The sequence below is a fragment of the Helianthus annuus genome, chromosome 15 (genome assembly GCF_002127325.2).
Source record: "Helianthus annuus cultivar XRQ/B chromosome 15, HanXRQr2.0-SUNRISE, whole genome shotgun sequence".
NCBI lineage: Eukaryota > Viridiplantae > Streptophyta > Magnoliopsida > Asterales > Asteraceae > Helianthus > Helianthus annuus.
The window spans coordinates 6645501-6666115 of NC_035447.2; the positions used below are offsets into that span (position 1 = coordinate 6645501).

Genomic DNA, 20615 nt, shown 5'->3' on the forward strand with positions numbered 1-20615 from the left:
TTCGATGAATGAGTTTAAGTATCTCACTTTGTCGTTCGTTGTGAGAATTTGATCTCGTGAGTTATCGTAAAAGCTGTATTGATCATTAACCCAGTTTTTGTGAAATTCGTTAAGGTTCGAATCTCATGACTACCGTTAAGGTTTGATTTGGGTTTTACACCAATACGTATTCCATTCTGTTAAACTATGTATTTAACTACCAAAAAAATACTCCCAACTACACCCTTACAATCAAACAAACTATTAAATCATCAGAAGATCCAGAATAATAAAGTGCATGCTTAATTATCGGAAGAAATAGAATCAAGAAGTTTGTTAACTCAATCCTGCATGCTGATTGTGAGTCATTCTCTTTTTATCAATTGTTTTACAATACTCCAAATTATTTTCAGAATTATAATTACAGTGATTAAGTTGATGTAATCACCAAATTACAGCCAGTATGTGGGGTATTGTGCACATTACTACGGTTTAAATCATTTTAGGCGGGCGAACCTAAATTTAATTGATTTACGTCATTCATTGGGGCAGCCAATGGTGATATGACCACTGTCACAGATCCGGTCGAGTGACAAATACTGTGGGTAGTTGGTTGATATCAGAAACATGTGTAAAAGATCTTAACACTGTGAATTACAATAAAATGTGTCGTTTTCAGTAAAATGAACTCACTCACTCAGTATTTCCCGCTGACAAAACCTTTTTAAAACGCGTTTCAGGTAATTACAGTAGATTGGAGTAAGGATTGGATCCGGCACTAAAAGACTTCAAGAAGTGGCTTATTTTATTAATTAAATCAAATTAAGAAATATTGTTTTTATTAAAAGCTACCTTTGAAACAATGGAATTTATTCCATCTATTTAAATAAAATCCGGTGTTTCTAAACTCTGATATTTTTCCTAACTCACGGTCCTGATGAAATTTCCGCTGCAATGTTTTTTTTCAAAAATAATCACCGGTACCACTGGACTGCTCGCGACTTCCGATTCCGGCCAGGATGGGATCAGGGGTCGTGACAGTAGGTGGTATCAGAGCTAAGCCACTGCTTTAAGCTTACAAGTGTTGTGATAATAATACTTACGCTTAAATAAAAGAGTTAGGAGATTACTATTAAATGGTAGCACAACTGATAACAGTTAGACTTGAACATAAGAAAAGAGGCCTTAGTATAAGCTAAGCCACTGGTTTACGCAATTAGGTGTTATAATAATACCTAAGTGAAACGGAGAATTAGAAACTTAATGTTATCTGATAGCACTTCGGATGATATTTAGACATGAACTTAAGAATTTTGCCTTAAAATAAACTTTAAGGTAAATTACTTATATAAGTATAATGTAATGGATACTGGTATGTCATAAGAATGACGGTTAGCAGGCAATAGCACTTAATTGCTATTTATTCTTGCTTATTGATATTATTTGGTCTAGAATAAGATATGTTATGGGAATACAAATTTCCTTGATTCTGGATAAAAGTCCTAATAAAAGAGGCACTTTTAAAATCTTGAAAAGATACTATTTATGGGAAATAGAAAATTTTCTCCGGCAAAACTGGGTATAGAGTAGCAGACTCTCCAGCTTGTCCGGATATACTGAGATTACCTCTCCGGCGCGAATCGGATAAAATGGGGTATATAGTATGTCAACCAAGTGACAAGATTTCCCTAAAATAATATCATGGCCTGATATCAGACTTGTTTTTGGAAATAAGAATCTATTAAATACATTAACCTTATAAAGGGTATGTATATTATAGCATGTGAAATATATGATTATATAGATATGTATATCTATAAGAAATTCCAAAAGCCATAACGATTGATAATTAAGGATAAAGCACAAGTATATGTGTCAATAATAAATCTAGATTCCTTTATCAAGAATCTCTTACCTATAATGATATCAAACATTATTTTGTTTGATCTTCTATCTCGTAACTTGAGTAACAATAATAAATGGAAACCCATTAAGTTGGGACACCATCAAAAATATAAGAATTACCAATACATTACCATAAATTATTAACGCCATAAATTATGAACGCAAGTAAGAAGCATGTAAAGTTGTGCTAATGCACAAGAAAACACATGAAACGTAAATTATACGTCCACAGACGTCAAAGTTTATCACACACAACTTCCAAGGCAAGACCTTTGAAAAATATAAATTAGGCACGATGACGCCAATACTAATTCCCTCAGTAAAAGAACTCCTAAATCAAAAATCGGCACTTTGCCACATGATCTCACAAACGATCAAAATATCGCTGAGGTACGTTGGAACAATATTTCACAACCATCGATGCACAGTCTAATTATAGTCATAAATATTGGCACTACAAAAGAAGTCATCTACCTTTGCAAAACCCCTATTTCATTTCATTTCATTCGACATTCCTTGGTAATGTCACTTAACAAAGGTTATCACACAAGATTTCAGATAAAGTTCTTATATTTCTTTCGTTGCAATTCTGACTTCTGCCTATAAATAAGTTTTCTACTTCTTTTAATGATCATCATACCATAAAGATTTCTTTCATACTAGCAAAATATTGATTCATTTCATTTCTTGGAAAATCCACACGGTACACATGCACTGTTTGTTGTGCATGTGGTTCATTTGAGTTACGAAGACCATAGGAAGGCTCCATTCCAATTTGTTGTTTTATCAAAAGTTCAAATCTCGTTTTGCTATACTTGATCTTTGCATTGTAAACCACATTTTACAAAGTGATAACTCTTTAATATCGAATCAATGCATTTCTTGAAAAACTCAATTTCCTTTAGCATACATGGTTTTTGTTATAACCATATCCAAAATTTCTTATTAATACATGAACTCGTTTTGTTTACACCAAGTTCAATTGTTTGAACTTGCTCGCATTACGTATTCAATTCAAAGTCCCATATGATGGATTGAAGCCATCATATTCAAAATAGTCCCGACAAGCACTTCAATTCTCTTGAACCATAACATGCTTTCTTGGCCTTCGACTTCACTGAATTATTTCTTTGATCACGATCACTTTGTAAATGACATTTTCACAAAATTAAAGATTGCGCTAATCTAAGATTTAATTATTTATTTATTTATATTGAATCCGCTTTATTGATTTATTTTAACACAATTATGTGCTAAGATTGTCACACCCCAACCAATGGCGGAAACATCGGGATGAGACGAAGTGTGAAGATTGCAAGAGACTTCATAACGCTATTTGTGACAATATTTAATAAACCGGTTTCATTTCATAAGTAAATTGTCAACAATACAAGAAATACGAATAACAACAAGTTCAAAGGAAATACATAACAACATAATCAAAATTTATACAACATATTAAACTTAAACGTCTATATGTGTATCTAGGCATCAACGCTACTTCTTTTCATAGCATCATCATCCTCAACCTGTAACATGTTTAAAATAAAGTTCAATGCAAAAGCAAAGACGAGTATACAAGTTTGGTACATACATAGCATAAGATAAAAGTGTGAACAATTCCTCATAGCAAGCATGCGATTCAAGATAAACATTAAATATGGCATGTGTCTAACATATCAAACCAAGAAAACGCAACTTGCTCATGACATAACCAAAGTTTCAGTAGAGGCGGGTCGTTAATCCTATAGCGCTACATATGTCAAGGTTTGGCTCGTACGAAGTTAATGATAAGTTCAACACATAAGAATCACCCAAATTTAAAGTATCAAGCCATCACATATACAAGCATGTTATAGGAATGTTCATGTGTTTAGACAAAAGTTCATGTGTAAGTTTCAATAGTTAAACATGTTACACCCCAAAAGTGGTAAAAAATAAAGGGGGAGATACGAGTATACTCACGGTTTACAAGTGGTGACTTGAAATTCCGAGAGCAAGTTTGTAGATGAATTAGTTCGGAGCACCTTGTCCTTCTACACAAGGAAACGTAGGTGTGTGAGTTTGGCGTATAACGGAAGATTATAGATTCGGAGTTTTTAAAATATATAGAAAGTAACATAGGTGAAAATAATCATCTTGTACACATAACTCTTGTTCTTGACACTATTGCAACTCAAAAGAGTTGGTATGATTTCATGGATTCTAAGATCCATTAGAGTCGTAACAAGGGCATGGTCATAGATGATGTAACGTCCACTTAACAAATAACTATTAAGTCATCATCAAGTCTTAGTTACTTAGATGTATACATATAGAATAACTTAGATATTATATAGTTTACAAGTCTTATGATTCAAGCATGAGGTAGGAGATTGATGTCTCCATTTAGGTACCTCTTTGTGTCATAGAATACATACATGAGGTAGGAAGAACAAGCTTCCATTTAGGCACCTCTATTGTTCACCACTACACTTGTTGTTATAAACAACAAGGAGGGTCATGAACATACAAGTATTAAGGTAATAACAACAACTAATCTGTAGAAAAACATCAAGTAATGAGTGGATTCTTATGAAGGATAGCCTAGGCTAAACCAACCATCACACATACATCAAGTTTCACACTTGAACACTACTTGTGGGTAAAACCCTAATTAAAACAGAAAGTTTGTGAGGTTTTAACCTCTGATTTAAATGTCTCAACCATATTTTTAAGCTTAACCAACCATAAGAGAGGTTGTAAGCATTAGGACATTGGTGTGAGATGTGTTAGACACAAGTTGGGTAAGAAATAACATGTTGTTGATTAATAGTAAACAAAACAGAAAGTTTTAGTCCATTTTAGGGCAAATCCAAGCATGATTCTTCCAAGGAAAAACCAAGGATTCAAACCCAAGGACATAACAAAGCAATAGGAAGAAGAACCAAGTGATTTGGTTAAGAAATAAGCAAGTTACACTCACTTTAGTGAAGTTACAAGAATCTGTCCAAAACTCAGATTTACTGCAGATTGAGAGTGAATTTGTGAAGATTAGAGAGTTGTGAAAGTGTCAAATGGGTTGGAGAAGGTGGGTATTTATAATGAATGAGTTAGAAGGTGATTGGAGGTGATTAGAGGTGGATTAAAGGTGATTGGGTGAGGTTGGAGAGTTGGATTTCGTGCAAAATTTGAAAGAAAACACAAGTCTGCCGAAAAGGGACCCTCGCGTGACGTCTAGGACCCTCGCGTCACGCGGCGGCCTTGTCTCCGAAACTTTTATTTTTCTTACACTTTGGCCCCTGAAGTTTATATTTGGTTCCTTGAGGTGCAAAGTTGAGAGTTTAGGGACTTGTTTTGATATAAAAGCATAGTATAAGGTGTAGTTAAGCATGATGATCATAACCAAGGTATGTTTAAGCGTATAAATGTCATATCCAAGTATCGTTCTCGTTCAAAACACGTTCAATGCATAAGTTTAGATTAATTACAAGTTTCGCACATAGTTTCCAAGAATAACGATTAAACATCGATTGATTCACCAAATCGAACATACGAGCATACATAGAATGTGTATAACATAAATGTAACAAAATACAAGCTTCATTAATGATCCAAGTCTCGGTTTGATAATGATTACAAAGAAAGGAACGATTACAAGAATACAAAGTTTCCAAAAATAGAAATACGAACAAAACTTTCTATAAATGGAAAGTACAAAAGAGCCGGGCGTTACAAAGATAATGATCCACCATTTCATGTCCTAAATTCCGTAGTCCTTACAACCAATCGAGCCTTTCGTGATATTTCTTACCTTTCATTAATCGAAAAACATTGTATAAACTTAATTGATTATATATAGAAACTTACAATATAGTATTTCTGTAATTAAAATTTTTGTTAAAACCATTAAGGTAAAGAAATTATATTTTTACGTATAAAATTTTGTTTAAAGTATATTCTCATTTAAGTTTATGCATTTATTATTGGTAATTAATATTAGTTTTATTATTAGTAATAATATATTAATAGTAATAATGTTAGTATTATTTTTAAATACTAGAGTTATTATCAGGGGCATGTATTGAATAGCCTAGCCTTAGTTAGGCATGGACTGGCCACCTATGCTTAAACAAGGCAGCACTAACCAATATCCAACCATGATAATAACTATTTAATATATATATATATATAAATTAAGTCATCATACTTAGTTAATAAATTTCAATTATATGTAAAAATATTTTTATATTATATATATAGAAATATATATACTTCGTACTGTAAAGAAAAAACATATTTTCATAAAAATAATTAAAGGGACAAACAAAATTATATAAATAATTGTCTAAGCATTCATGAACAAAACATATTATAAATAAATGTTTATCTTAATTAATATTTCACAACTATTAAATACTTATAGAAATATTCTTTTATAATATGTACATATTAAAATATCAAATGTCATTTACGCAAGCCAATATTTAAGTATGCTCGATATTAAAATAAACATTTATTATTTTACTTTTATGATTTAAAATACTCTAATCTTATAATAAACATACTTGATTTTAAAAAAAAATAATAATATAAAAAAATAATAATCGTAAGTTATAAAATATTGGGTAAACCAATTTATAAAACATATATCATTATATTGTCAAAGTTACCACGGGTTTTGATATTTAAACCTATCTATAATTATTTATTATTCTATCTTATGATAACATAAAAGGAAAAGGAATTTAATAAATCAAAGTATCACCTATCTTTAAATCAAACATTTTGATTAAAATCATCTGAATACAATTGTGTATTAAAACAAAAATACTCTAACTTTATTGTCTTTTCATGTATTCTTACAAATCACCCATCGCAGCACATTGATTTTCTCATATCATAATTCAATATTTGACGAATCATTTTCATGTTTTCATTTCATTTTGAACCGGTCACTTTTAAGTCTTCCTTAGGTACCAATCAAGGTAAGTTTTCTTCTGACAAAGAATTTTACTAATTCCAAAAAGTTCTTCACATTCATTTTTCTATAGATCATATATCTTTTGGCTTGAATCCAATCACCTTGAAAAACTATACCATTTCATCTCATTCGTTTAAACATTTCATCTTTTGAAATATCTAGATTCGCTTCCTTGAAACTCACAATTTCGAAAACGGTGAATTTATTCGGTCATCATTATTGAATTCTTTCAATCATTACAAACACTTTGTAGCATCCGAATAGAGCTGTAGCCTGTGTTAAACCCTATTCATGAGTCATTCGTTTGATTTGTCATATTCTTGGTACAATTATGTACTCAGATTACAATACACTAAATCCTGTTGTCCAGTACCATTTAAGTAAACGATATTGATTTTCGGATAATCATTAACAAATCATTTTCCATACTTCCATTCACAAATAAATATTTATCAATTCAGAATCTCCCTCAATTGATCAAAGTAAGTTCATTTCGAATATTGAATCCAATTGTTCTATAAATCATTTTTAATTTTAAATTTTCATACCCCTCAAAATATCTTTTGATTCCATTCCACGCTACATTATTCCTCTTAATTAAAAGAAGAAACATAACCCCAAGAAAATATCATAGTTCAAATCTCGAGGACGAGATTTTTATTAAGGTGGGGAGGATGTAACAACCCTCACTAAAATCAATATTTAGTATGATAATTATGCAATAAGGAAACCCTAATTAAGTTTAGTATGATTAATTAATCAGTTAATCAATATTAATTAAGCTAACAAGATTAATTAAGCTAAGTAAGGTTTATTAAAAATAGATATATATGGGGTCGTATAAGAACGTTTAATATTAATAATAAAATATATTATTTTTTTTCCTTACTCCGTTTTTAATGAAACTTAGATTAAAACGTATATAAAAATATGCTCGTTCTAAATACATATTCGTCGTTTTATAAAACGTTATATTTTAAAAGTTATGCAAGAAAAACGAGTGAAGCAGCTGAATTAATATATATAAGCAAGCTAGCTAGCACGTCAAGCAGGTAGGTAGGCACGTCAACTTATCCCACATCGACCAGAATATGAATTGAGGTGCTTGCCTGCTTGCTATAAAATAAGAAGCTTAGGATTCATTTTTCTTTGCTCATTTCTTTTCTTCTTCTCTCTATACGTTGGTGTTCTAACCAATAATCACTCAATCGCTATTACGATTCATTTTCCGAGCGATCAATATATCCAAAGAATGTTTAAGTGCCGCCCACATTAGGGTTATACTTTGTCGTTCGTCGTTAATTCGATGAATGAGTTTAAGTATCGCACTTTGTCGTTCGTTGTGAGAATTTGATCTCGTGAGTTATCGTAAAAGCTGTATTGATCATTAACCCGGTTTTTGTGAAATTCGTTAAGGTTCGAATCTCATGACTACCGTTAAGGTTTGATTTGGGTTTTACACCAATACGTATTCCATTCTGTTAAACTATGTATTTAACTACCAAAAAAAATACTCCCAACTACACCCTTACAATCAAACAAACTATTAAATCATCATAAGATCCAGAATAATAAAGTGCATGCTTAATTATCGGAAGAAATAGAATCAAGAAGTTTGTTAACTCAATCCTGCATGCTGATTGTGAGTCATTCTCTTTTTATCAATTGTTTTACAATACTCCAAATTATTTTCAGAATTATAATTACAGTGATTAAGTTGATGTAATCATCAAATTACAGCCAGTATGTGGGGTATTGTGCACATTACTACGGTTTAAATCATTTTAGGCGGGCGAACCTAAATTTAATTGATTTACGTCATTCATTGGGGCAGCCAATGGTGATATGACCACTGTCACAGATCCGGTCGAGTGACAAATACTGTGGGTAGTTGGTTGATATCAGAAACATGTGTAAAAGATCTTAACACTGTGAATTACAATAAAATGTGTCGTTTTCAGTAAAATGAATGAACTCACTCAGTATTTCCCGCTGACAAAACCTTTTTAAAACGCGTTTCAGGTAATTACAGTAGATTGGAGTAAGGATTGGATCCGCCACTAAAAGACTTCAAGAAGTGGCTTATTTTATTAATTAAATCAAATTAAGAAATATTGTTTTTATTAAAAGCTACCTTTGAAACAATGGAATTTATTCCATCTATTTAAATAAAATCCGGTGTTTCTAAACTCTGATATTTTTCCTAACTCACGGTCCTGATGAAATTTCCGCTGCAATGTTTTTTTTCAAAAATAATCACCGGTACCACTGGACTGCTCGCGACTTCCGATTCCGGCCAGGATGGGATCGGGGGTCGTGACAGTTAGTCCGTCAGTGATCTAAATTTGCCGTTCAAAAAAAAAAGTTAATGGGTTTAATGTTAGTTATTAGAAATGATATTATTAGAATTAAAAAATGAAAGGCGTATTTTTAATACATTTTTTGGATCATTTTACCGTGAGAAGGAACGAGAATAATTATAGAATCGATTACTATCTATGTCTTAATCGTGAATAAATGTAAATTTTAGACAAAAAAGTATACCTTTGTCTATTATTTATAATGTTCAAGTTATTGCATTATTAGAATTTCAAGTTAATGATGATTTCTTTCGTCCAAGTGGTTTGTTGAAAATCTATGTTTTAGTCTTACTTTTTTTAGCCAATGACCATCTTGTTTTTTATTTCTCGTCATTTCAATTTCTAACGCCTAAATGCCTTACATTGTGTTATTTCATGTGAGTGTATAACCCTCAAATTCCTTTAGTTATATGTTAACAATCGACTTACTTTAGTTATATGTTAACAATCGACTTCTTGACCAAGTGTAGATTCAATTCTCTTCATTCATTCTTTCTCATCCAAACAATGAACTTTCCATGTGTAATTTATTGCAAGAAAATAAAAAATTGTTTCATACATTGTTGTTGCTAGGTGGTACATGGGCTTTGTTAGTTTGTTTTCATCACAAAACGGTCGTTGGTCAAAAGTTAAATCATTGACATGTGGTTGCTAATGAATCATTGAACTTTTACAAGACATTTATCTTTTCACATATATTCAATTAGTGGAAATTTATTATAGTTTAGCAATTATATTTTTTTAGAGAAATTCAGAAGTTTATAGTTATTAGTAACAAACACTATAATTTTAGCAATTAGTGACTATCAAATAGCGCCTATTTTACTACTCATGTATATAGAACCCATAACCCATTTTCAAGTCATCTTCAATAGGAGGCTTATAGACACCCTCTTTCTCTCATTTATTTTGGAGTTGTTCAACCTAATCGACCCATTATTATTTTTTTTTTCTCATTTTCAAGGATTATGACGAATGCTCCCCCTTCTTCCCCCTTACATTCTTCATGGATGCTGTCTTTGTAGATACGCACACGGCAACATCCCATTCTCTTCTCCATATACTATCACATGACCTACTCCATCCACGTCGACCTATAAAATACCATATTAGAGACATACTTATAAAACCAAAGGTATAATCCACTAAGCTATACATTTTTTTTAAATCTGATTAATGAATTAAACACATTTACTTATTTAGTACCAGTTTCAACGTCACTTAAAGTGTCTTCAAATATCTAATACCTTTCAAATCGTATTTTCAAGAGTTATAATTTTATTCATTATACTACTTATTTATAAGTCTTTAAAACATGTTGGGGTATCATGTATCATGTGCCGAACGTGTAAATCAAACCGATCTTTAACCTTTATTACTTACATATTTCTTCGTAAATATGTAACTAATGATTAAAAAAGACATTCCAGACCGCCTAAACCAGACCATCAAACCTACTGCATTTGCTTTGTTGTTCTATGAAGCAGGGGGACACCAAGTATCATCGAGTACCCGTCCCGAGGACGTTTTGGGGACAGAAACGCCATGGGGACGTTCCCCAAACATTTCCGGGAAAGTGGAGACGACAATATGACGTTTCGGGGAGGTTTCCTATTATATCCGACGGAAAAATCCGACTCCAGTAATGCTTTCTACCAGAAACCATGAAGAAGAAGAAACCATGAAGAAGAAAATGAAGATAGTGGCTGGTTTCAACATGTTTTAGGCTTTAGAGTTATATAACTTTATGTATTTTGACATTTAGCCCCTCTTATTTTTCACTAGTTTTATTCCTAAATTTGTAAAATTTACATAAAAAAGTGTAAAATTAGTGAGTACATGTTAACATTTAACCCCCATTATTTTCACTAGTTCACATTTGGTCCTTAAGTTTATAAATTTATACATAAAAAATATAATTTATTGATATTTTTTTGCCGTACCTTCACCATACACGTATATTCGATTTTTGAGTTTTGCCGTTCCCCGTACCCGTATCATCCCCGTACCCCAGTCCCGTACTCGTTTCCGTACTACATACTTGTTTCTCAAAACCGTGGTTAACTCTTCGTCACAAATCTTCCCTTCTTTTTAAAAGTTGATATAAGGATCAAACTGTACAATATCCCAATTTACAGGGTCCTTAAAGCCAATTTTGAAAGATGAATCCTCTTTTTATCACCGTAGAAAGAAGCACTCGATCTTACAAACCACAATCTGCTTCTGCTTCGTGATAAACCCTAGTAAGTTTCCTGCAATCTCTCGCTTCTTACATAAACTATCCCCCTACAATTCATATAGATATTATTCAATTGCCATATGAATATTTCAATTTTGCGATAGATCTGTTTTCATTTAGGTTGTTAATCATTCTATTTACAAGCCAATTCAGTGCGTGTTTTACTAGATTCAAGCTTTGATATCATCAGTTTTTGTTGAATTGATGATCTCTGATGAATTGATTGATACCTGTGGCTTTGTATGGATGTGAATTTTTTCTATTATTTAATTAGTGTTGTTTAATGTTTATGTACATTGATTTAGGGCTTTTAGTGGTTTGTTTCTTGAATTTTGTCTTGTAATTTTTTTGAGGTAATAAGAACACTAAATTGATTGATGAAGAATTGGTATTGCTTTTTCTTTTTGTTGAAATACAGTTAAATTTGATTTTGTTGATGACAATAAAATTTTTTATGATTTGTAAAATAAGCAGTCAATAGCGGTGCTATAGCGGTTAGCGGACCTCAGGGTGTGTAGCGGTCCAAATAGCGGTGGCCTATAGCGGTTCTGCTATTAGCGGCGCTAAATACCGCTATTTGGCCGCTATTTGGAAACCTATATAGCGGTTATAGCAGTAACGCAGTAGAATGAGGCAACACAGTAACGCAGGGAGGTGTTTGATTGTGTTAATTCTTAAATTATGTTAGATTTGTAACAGGTTTTTGATAATGGAATTATATTACTATGAATTTTGATATTACTATTAATATTTTTCAAAGATATATTTATATATATATATAAATACATAAATTATGCATTGTATAAAAGTTACCGCTATACCACCGCTATAACCTATATATCATATAGCGGACATTGACCGCTATTCGATTTTGGACCGCTATAACTGCATAGTAAAATAGTTTACCATTTTTGTTGTGCTAGTTTTTTTATTTATATTTGAAATATGCAATTATATGTTTTTTTTTATCTTCATGAACTATATCCATTGTTTTAAAAGTTTTAATACAAACTAACAAGTTTGAAAAAAAATAAATTAAACATCAATTCACATTGTCAAACAGCTTAAAACGGTTAGTCCAGCCGACCTACTCATCGTGGCCCGTATTGTTTGTCGTTTATTGAAAATATGGTTAGTGGTTCGATACTTCGATCCAAACTTTTCGTCAAAGTTTAAGGGACCGAACCGTATGTAGTAAGTTTGAATATGAGTACGGATATGATTTTCTAATTGCAGTTTATAGCGTCTCTTGATCTCTGTAATCTGGACTTTATGTATCCTACTTTCTTATATTCTAAGTTATATTTGGTGATGGATATTTTGGTTAATTACTCCTTTTTATTAGATTTCTAGAAAATGGCAGAAGAAAACTTTCACGAACAAGAGACAGAAGTGATGCCCGAGAACTCTGTTCCAGTAGAAGTTCAACTGCCTGGGAACGAACAAGGTGATGCAATGGAACATCAAATTCCCGAGAATGCACAACCAAATATCCATGCGGAAGTCCCTTTAGAAAAAAGATGGCCCGGATGGCCAGGAGACAACGTTTTTCGTATATTGGTTCCCGTGCAAAAAGTTGGTAGCATTATCGGGCGCAAAGGAGAGTACATAAAGAAAACTTGCGAAGAAACAAAAGCCCGCATTAAGATTCTTGACGGGCCTCCTGGTATTATGGAAAGAAGTGTAAGTTTCGTTAATTATTAAGAATGAATATCATTAAACATTAATTAAGTTTCAGTTTTGTTAATATAATTTCACTCAAGTTTTAATTTTTCATTGTTCTGTTGAAACTTGTTACTATTTTGTGACCTTTTTTTCTAAGTCGCGTGTTACTTTAGGTAAACTTGAAAAAACCCGCTAAACAGTAACAAAGTTTCATAACGGAGTAAATTGCCATTTTAGTCCCTGAGGTTTGGTCCAAATTGCCATTTTATTCCAAATAGTTTTTTTTTCTCTTCTGGTCCCTGACTTTTCCATTTTCTTGCCATTTTGATCACATTGCCTAACTCAGTCTAAAAATCTGGTTATAGCCAGGGGTATTTTTGGCATAACTGGTGTGTAGTGATAACCAGGGGTAGTTTACAACATAATTTATAAACCTCATAATAATTTAATGCCAAAATACCCCTGATTATAACCTGGTTTTTAGACTAAGTTAGGCAATGTGATCAAAATGGCAAGAAATAGGAAAAGTCAGGGACCCAGAGGAGAAAAAAAAAACTATTTGGACTAAAATGGCAATTTGGACAAAAACTCAGGGACTAAAATGGCAATTTACTCTTACATAACAGTTATGTTAGGCTACTGTTTTAACCAGCCATAGAGAATATCACAACAATGAATCGAAAATGAAACATGTGTGGTTTTTATTGTCGAAAAAAGAGCGACGTTTAGTTGAATTGTGATGAAATTTGGTTATTGGTAGGTAGTATTTTCCCAACGAGTAATATAGTTTTAAATTGTTATTAGATACAACATGTTTAGTGGGATTTTGTAATGATATATGATGTAATTTAATTAGGTTTCCTGAAACATAGATCACATTGGTCTATTGAACTGATAGTTGTCGGTATCTGAACTAAAAATCACCATACTAATTTCATGCTTGATGAGATATTAAATTTGCTTTAACTTTATTTCTAAGATAAGTTGTATAGCGTGTAATTATGCGTATGAAACCGAAAAGTATGCATCTTTGTGATGTTCTTAATGACAAGAATGCTGTCTTGTTGCCTTAATTGTTCTTAATGAAATAAATCAAATACAAACAAGAAAACCTTTCGAGTTTATGTGACTATAAAAAGGTGCTAGACATTTTAAGACCAAAATAACACAAATACCAAAATGTATTAGAAACAATACGGTCAACAATATGTATAGAAATAATTACACTGATAATCGAATCTACCAAATACCAAAGTATATAAGGGCTTATGATCTTAGGGGAAGGTTCAAATGAAAACCACTAGTTATTGTGAAAACTCGAAAACTAATTAAAAAAAGCCAAAAAAACATACCAAATATTTTTTTTTTGCATACCAATTTTCGCCATTTTTATATATAAAAAAATTTCAAAAAAAAAAAAAAAATTTTTTGTAGTGCACATGTGTAATAATACTACACATGTGTACTACAAAAGAATTTTTTTTTTTTTTGAAAAAAATATTTTTTTTATATAGAAAAACCTGCGATTTTTATAAAAAATTGAAAAAAAAAATTTTGGTGTGTTTTTTAGGCTTTTTTTAGTTAGTTTCCGAGTTTTCACAATAAAAGTGGTTTTCATTTGAACCTTCCCCTATGATCTTAAAGCGATAATATTAATATAAGGTTTCACTATAACGCAAATAAAGTATACGAAACAAGTGAAATTACAAAAAAATAACATCACTCTACCGTAAGGTTAGATATTTAAACAAGTTTCTTTTATCACAGTAACTTAGATGAGTATGTGCAGGTTCTCTCAAATATAAGGCACATTTCCAAAGATTCAGATTGCAGTGATTGACAACGAGCAGACGTCAGTACAACAACCTCGTACTTTATCTGGTAACTTCAGAACTGGTTGGTTGATGCCTTGCCACACGTTGTTATACAAATACGTAAAACCGATCAAAAAATGATGATATCTACAATCTACAAAAAACTAAAATAAAGAATCAAACTTGTTTCACATAGTTGAAGAAATGAGAACATCTTTAAGCTAATGCCTGCTGATATCGGTAACATATCCAAATATTAAACAAAAACCATTGATTATAGAGCGCACACTTAGTTTTTAAGTATAGTTCGAAACAGTGAGGTTCTATGAACTGCCAAATGGAGATTAATCAAAGCAAAGCGCCATATGGTTCTATTTTAAGCGTTAAAGAGTCACATATCAGGATAAATCATGGTAATCGGTATCACAGAATTAAGTTCTTTAGTAATATTCATTTTAACATTCCTAGTCTGGAAATTATGCAAACCGACAAAATAACATTATGATGTTTCTAGAAGGTTAAACTTCTATTGAAGCTTTGTTGTCTTTCGCTAGTCTTTAGTTGCTCACTAATATATATTATTAATTTATCTTTATGAAGTAGAAAAATATCTAATGGAAACTTGAAAGTAATAAGACTTTTCTGGATGATGTAAACTGTGCGGTTTCATGGTTTGATGATGTTGTTTAGTTAAAACTTATTGGTTATCGTGTAAATTGTAGTAAGTAGACATACGATATTTCTACAGGTTTTGATTTCTGCAAAGGAAGAACCCGAACTTGTGATTCCTCCTGCGATGGATGGTTTACTGAAGGTTCACCAAAGAATAATCGATGCGGATGCTGATTCTAACCGTGCTGGCGGCACAATTTGCACGCGGTTGCTTTTGGCTGCAACGCAAGCGGGAAACTTGATCGGGAAGCAGGGTGCCACCATTAAAACCATCCAGGATTCTTCGAATTGCGTAATTCGAGTACTTGGAGAAGGTTTGTTGGACACATATATTATATATATATCATGATTTTACTTTACGCTATTTTAATGTTTCTATGTTTTTTTTTTTTTTTTTTTTTTTTTTTTTTTTTTTTTTTGCGCAGAGAATCTGCCTGTTTTTGCTCTACCTGATGATAGTGTTGTGGAGGTACAAGGGGAACCTTTGGGTGTGCAAAAGGCTGTTGAATTGATTGCTACGCATCTAAGAAAGTTTTTGGTTGATCGCAGTGTTATCGGGATATTTGAGAAACAAGTAAGTTTGCATTTTTTAATTTTTCTGTCATTTTGGTTCGTTATACACTAGGTTAGAATCCCGTGTCTTGCATGGGTTTAATAAATGTAATGTTATATACTTGGTATTAAAAAATTATGTTTTTAAAAAACCTGTGTAATTTCACTGCACGGGTTTAATAAATGTAAGGTTTATATTAATAAAAAGATTATGTTTTAAAAAAGAACTTGTGTATTGCATTGTGTGGGTTGAAGAAAACCATGTATTATGTTTTAAAAAAGAACTTTATTAACTTTTTTTATCTAATTGATAAATATTAATTCATTCAACTCAAGTGTACTTACTCCACTAAATATCATTTTAACACAATTAACTGAACTTAAATTACAATTGCAAATATATAAAAATATTAATACATATAAAGAATTAAGGACTAAAATTTGAATTTTTTATAATACCCCTTATTTTTTTTTATTATTTGAAATAACTTTACCATTCAAGCCATCCAACTACATTAAATATTTGAATTTTTTTAGAAATCACTCATAAAAACCAATTATTATCATTATTCTTCCTTTTTATAATATTTTAACGAACATATATTGGAATTTAATGATATTTGGAGACTTAAATGTAATTAAGTAAAAAATAAGTTTATTTAAGAATTAATAATTTATTTTATATAAAATCCACTTGTTAATGAATATAATAACCATCAATAATTAAATAATAATTAGATCAAGTAAGAGAGAGGCAGGAAAACTAAGGGGGTGTTTGGCCTAGCTTTTTTATCTAAGCTTATAGCTTTTTTAGCTTATTTTTACAAAATAAGCACTAATGGGTGTTTGGTTTAGCTTTTTAAGCTTATGCTTATTAGCTTATATAAGCTAATTTTAAGAAGCTTATGGGAACATGGTTTTTTAGCTTATTTGAATAAGCTTATTTGAAGAAGATGGTTTTTTACTCATTATATACAATGATATTATACCCCTTCCCATAATACAAAATAACTTAACAAACAACTAAAGATTAATTATTAATTATCAACTTGTAGAATATAAGCTAATCCAAACACTTAAAAATAGCTTATCAAATGAAAGAAAATAAGCATAAGCTACTTTAAAATATAAGCATAAGCCAAAAAAATAAAAGCTAGGCCAAACACCCCCTAAAAAGTAGATGACCTAGAATCTAATGTAAATTAACCCATTTCTAAGTCAACTGGTCAAGATTACAACATTAACCGTTAAATCTAAATATAGATAATGCTCGTCTTTCTTACCAAGTCGCTTAAATATTATATGATGTTTTTATTACCTGACAGATGCAAATGGCAAACGCTAGGCCGAACCAGGAGATGGCGGCTCCACAACCTTGGGCACCTCCGCCGCAAAGTTTCGGTATGAATGCAGGTGGCTTTCGACCCAATCAATTTATGCCACCTCAGCATCAGTTTGACAATTTTTATCCACCTCCGCAAATGGATAAACCACCTCGTCAAGCTCCACCTTCATTTGGCAGAGACCAGCCTGTTGGACCACCTCCCACTGCCGCCATACAGCCACAACCGTCAATAGTCACCAAGGTGTTACTTCTATTTTTTTTTTAAAAACATCTGTACTTGAATAATAAAGTAATTAATTGTGATTATCGATTAACAGGTGTCGCAGAACATGCAAGTTCCTCTTACGTATGCAGATGCGGTTATTGGGACGTCAGGAACCAATATCAGTTATATCAGACGAGCGAGTGGTGCTACTATTGCTATTCAAGAATCAAGGGGGAATCCCGATGAAATGACGGTTGAGATAAACGGATCCGCTTCGCAAGTTCAGACCGCTCAACAGTTGATACAGGTATGGCGTTGGGTTGGGTAACGGGTCAAGAAGGTTGAGTTTTATGTGCCGGTCAAAACGGATCAAGTCAAGTCCACCATCTAACACATCAACATTTATTTTATTTTTTTATGTAAATAAGTATGGATTAATATGATGATTATAAAAACTACATTTTTAAATTATTTGTTATTTAGACAGTTTCTTTTAAATAAAACAATTAGAACATCGTAAGCATGCAAATAAATGGAGTAAAATGCGATTTTCGTCATTGAGGTTTGACCAGTTTTGCGACTTTCGTCCAAATGTTTATTTTTCCGCATCTGGATCCAAAAGGTTTGAAATCTTGCCATTTTCATCTGGCTCGTTGACTCCATTCTTTTTTCTTCGTTAAGTGAGGGGTATTTTCGTCTTTTTTGCTAACTTAAAGCGCATTTCGGTCTTTTTTAGGGGTATTCGGTCTTTTTTCATAAAGTGAAAAAGACCGAATTGCCGTTAGCAAAAAAGACGAAAATACCCCTCACTTAACGGAGAAAAAGGGATGGAGTTAACGGGCTGGCAAGATTTCAAACCTTTTGGATCCATTCAAATGCGGAAAAACAAACCTTTGGACGAAAGTTGCAAAACTAGCCAAACTAGGGGTGTTCAGAATTCGTTTCGAATTCGAAAAATTCGAAATTCATTTAAATTCGATTCGATTATCAAGAATTCGTTTCGATTAAAAGAATTCGAATTCGATTCAGTTCGAGTCAAGTAAATCGAATACGAATCGAATACGAATTTATAATTTCAAATTCGATCCGAAATTCGAATAAAAATTATACATTTTATTTATTATTTTTTATATAACGCATATATAACTTTTATTAATCTATACTATAAATTATTTTCAAATTTTTTCCAAGTATTAGAATTACCTATTACCAAACCTACTACATGGCCCATAACTAAAACCCAAGTAACAAACCTATCAATAGATTTATAACCCTAAAAATACTAACTTGTAATTGTGGAGTGGTTATTCTCGACTTCTCATTTTGAAATTTAGATTTATGGTACTTTATTTGGAACTTTTTAATATGATATCGTGCTTTATGGACGCTTTAAAATTTATGTCTCGTTTTGATAGTTTTTTACATGGTTTTAAAGAATCTGAATTAAATCGAATTTATTCGAATTCGAATTCGAATTTTTAATCGAATACGAATCGAATACGAATTGGGTTTTTTATTCGAATACGAATTCGAATCGAATTCGGTAAGTCTTAATCGAATTCGAATCGAATACGAATTCAAGAGAAAATAAAAATTATTCGAATAATTCGATTCGAATAATTCGAAAATTCGATATTCGATTCGATGAACACCCCTCTGCCAAACCTCAGGGACGGAAATGGCATTTTACTCCGACTAAATGTCTCTTGACCGATTTTATATTTAGCTTATTTTTTACATTTGATCTCTTTGTTGTTGATTCAGAATTTCATTGCCGATGCTGCAACGGCTGCCCAGAATCCAACGGTCCCACCATCTAGCCAGGCGTATAACCCGTACCCCGGTCAAGCCCCTAGTTACCCAACTCAGCCCGCACCACCGGGCCATGCACCTGCTGCCGGTGACTATGGCAGCACCGTGTATGGAGGCAATTATGGCTACTAAAAGGTAATGTTTAGTCTCTCAAAATCTGCACATGAAATATGGCAAGATATTTGAGGTAGAATTATTTGGTTACTTGTTGTTTGACATACTGATAACATGAGATTATGTATGTACTCATTTGTTATTTAATTACTGTTTTAGAGTTTATGTGATGTTTTAAAATTTGGATGATGGTTTTTGGTATTGGGTTCTTTTGTATGTTTTTTCATCAACAACAATGAATACTGAATCAGTGACGGACCATCACTAAATTCGGTAGCAAAATGTACCGTCATATTTCACCTCACCAATAGGGCTCTTAATGGTTCAGACCTCTTACTGGTTCAACACTTAATGGTTTAGACTGTTTGTTTCGCGAGTAGATTTCTGAATGGTTCAGACATTTGCATCTGAATGGTTAAGCATTATACCGAGTCTGAATGGTTAAGACCTCTAATCTGAATTTGTTAGACATTTGCCTCTGAACGGCTTAGCATTATTGTTCAGTATTCAACATGTGTAACAAATGAGCTATTATGGTATTTCTGTGTTGCTTATTAACATATGCCCAAAGCTTGGTGAGACGAACATGGAAATTCGCTTTGAATAGAGATCGTGAGCTAGGCTGATCATAATAACAGAGAATATTCATCTGCTTTGAATAGAGATCGTGAGTTAAATTGGCCATAATAGCAGATAATATTTAATTATTTTGTCAACATCAACCCTATCAAGGTGATGGTAAATAAGTGGATGAAATTGTCTTCACTATTTCCATGTCGTCCCACATAGCAAAGTAGATGACGATAAATCAAAATCAGCAGACGACTGAAAACATGAGTTTGAACCCAAGAAGGGGTTACATACATGTTCAATTAGTCTTTTTTTAGAACAGTAAGTAGCTAGAGATCGTAAGATAGGCTTGCCACAATAATAGACTATATTCATTGATTAACTAGAAAATGTTCAATCATTTTGTCTACATCAACCTTA

The 20615-nt window shown here is 32.1% G+C and overlaps 1 protein-coding gene across 2 annotated transcripts; it reads left to right on the forward strand.

The window, feature by feature from the left end:
- Positions 1-11330: 11330 nt before the first annotated feature.
- Positions 11331-19814, forward strand: LOC110910432 (flowering locus K homology domain). 2 transcript variants are annotated; one of them, XM_022155072.2, is made up of 7 exons: positions 11331-11450; positions 12792-13129; positions 15674-15911; positions 16023-16171; positions 17475-17735; positions 17812-18006; positions 19464-19814. In XM_022155072.2, exons 2-7 carry the CDS (start codon positions 12803-12805, stop codon positions 19641-19643), a joined length of 1350 nt encoding a protein of 449 aa, XP_022010764.1. In that variant the 5' UTR covers positions 11331-11450; positions 12792-12802; the 3' UTR covers positions 19644-19814. The 2 variants fall into 2 exon arrangements, with proteins under 2 accessions (XP_022010764.1, XP_022010765.1); XM_022155073.2 differs by lacking the exon at positions 11331-11450 and adding an exon at positions 14901-14992 and having other exon boundaries at positions 12995-13129.
- The last annotated feature ends 801 nt before the right edge of the window (positions 19815-20615 follow it).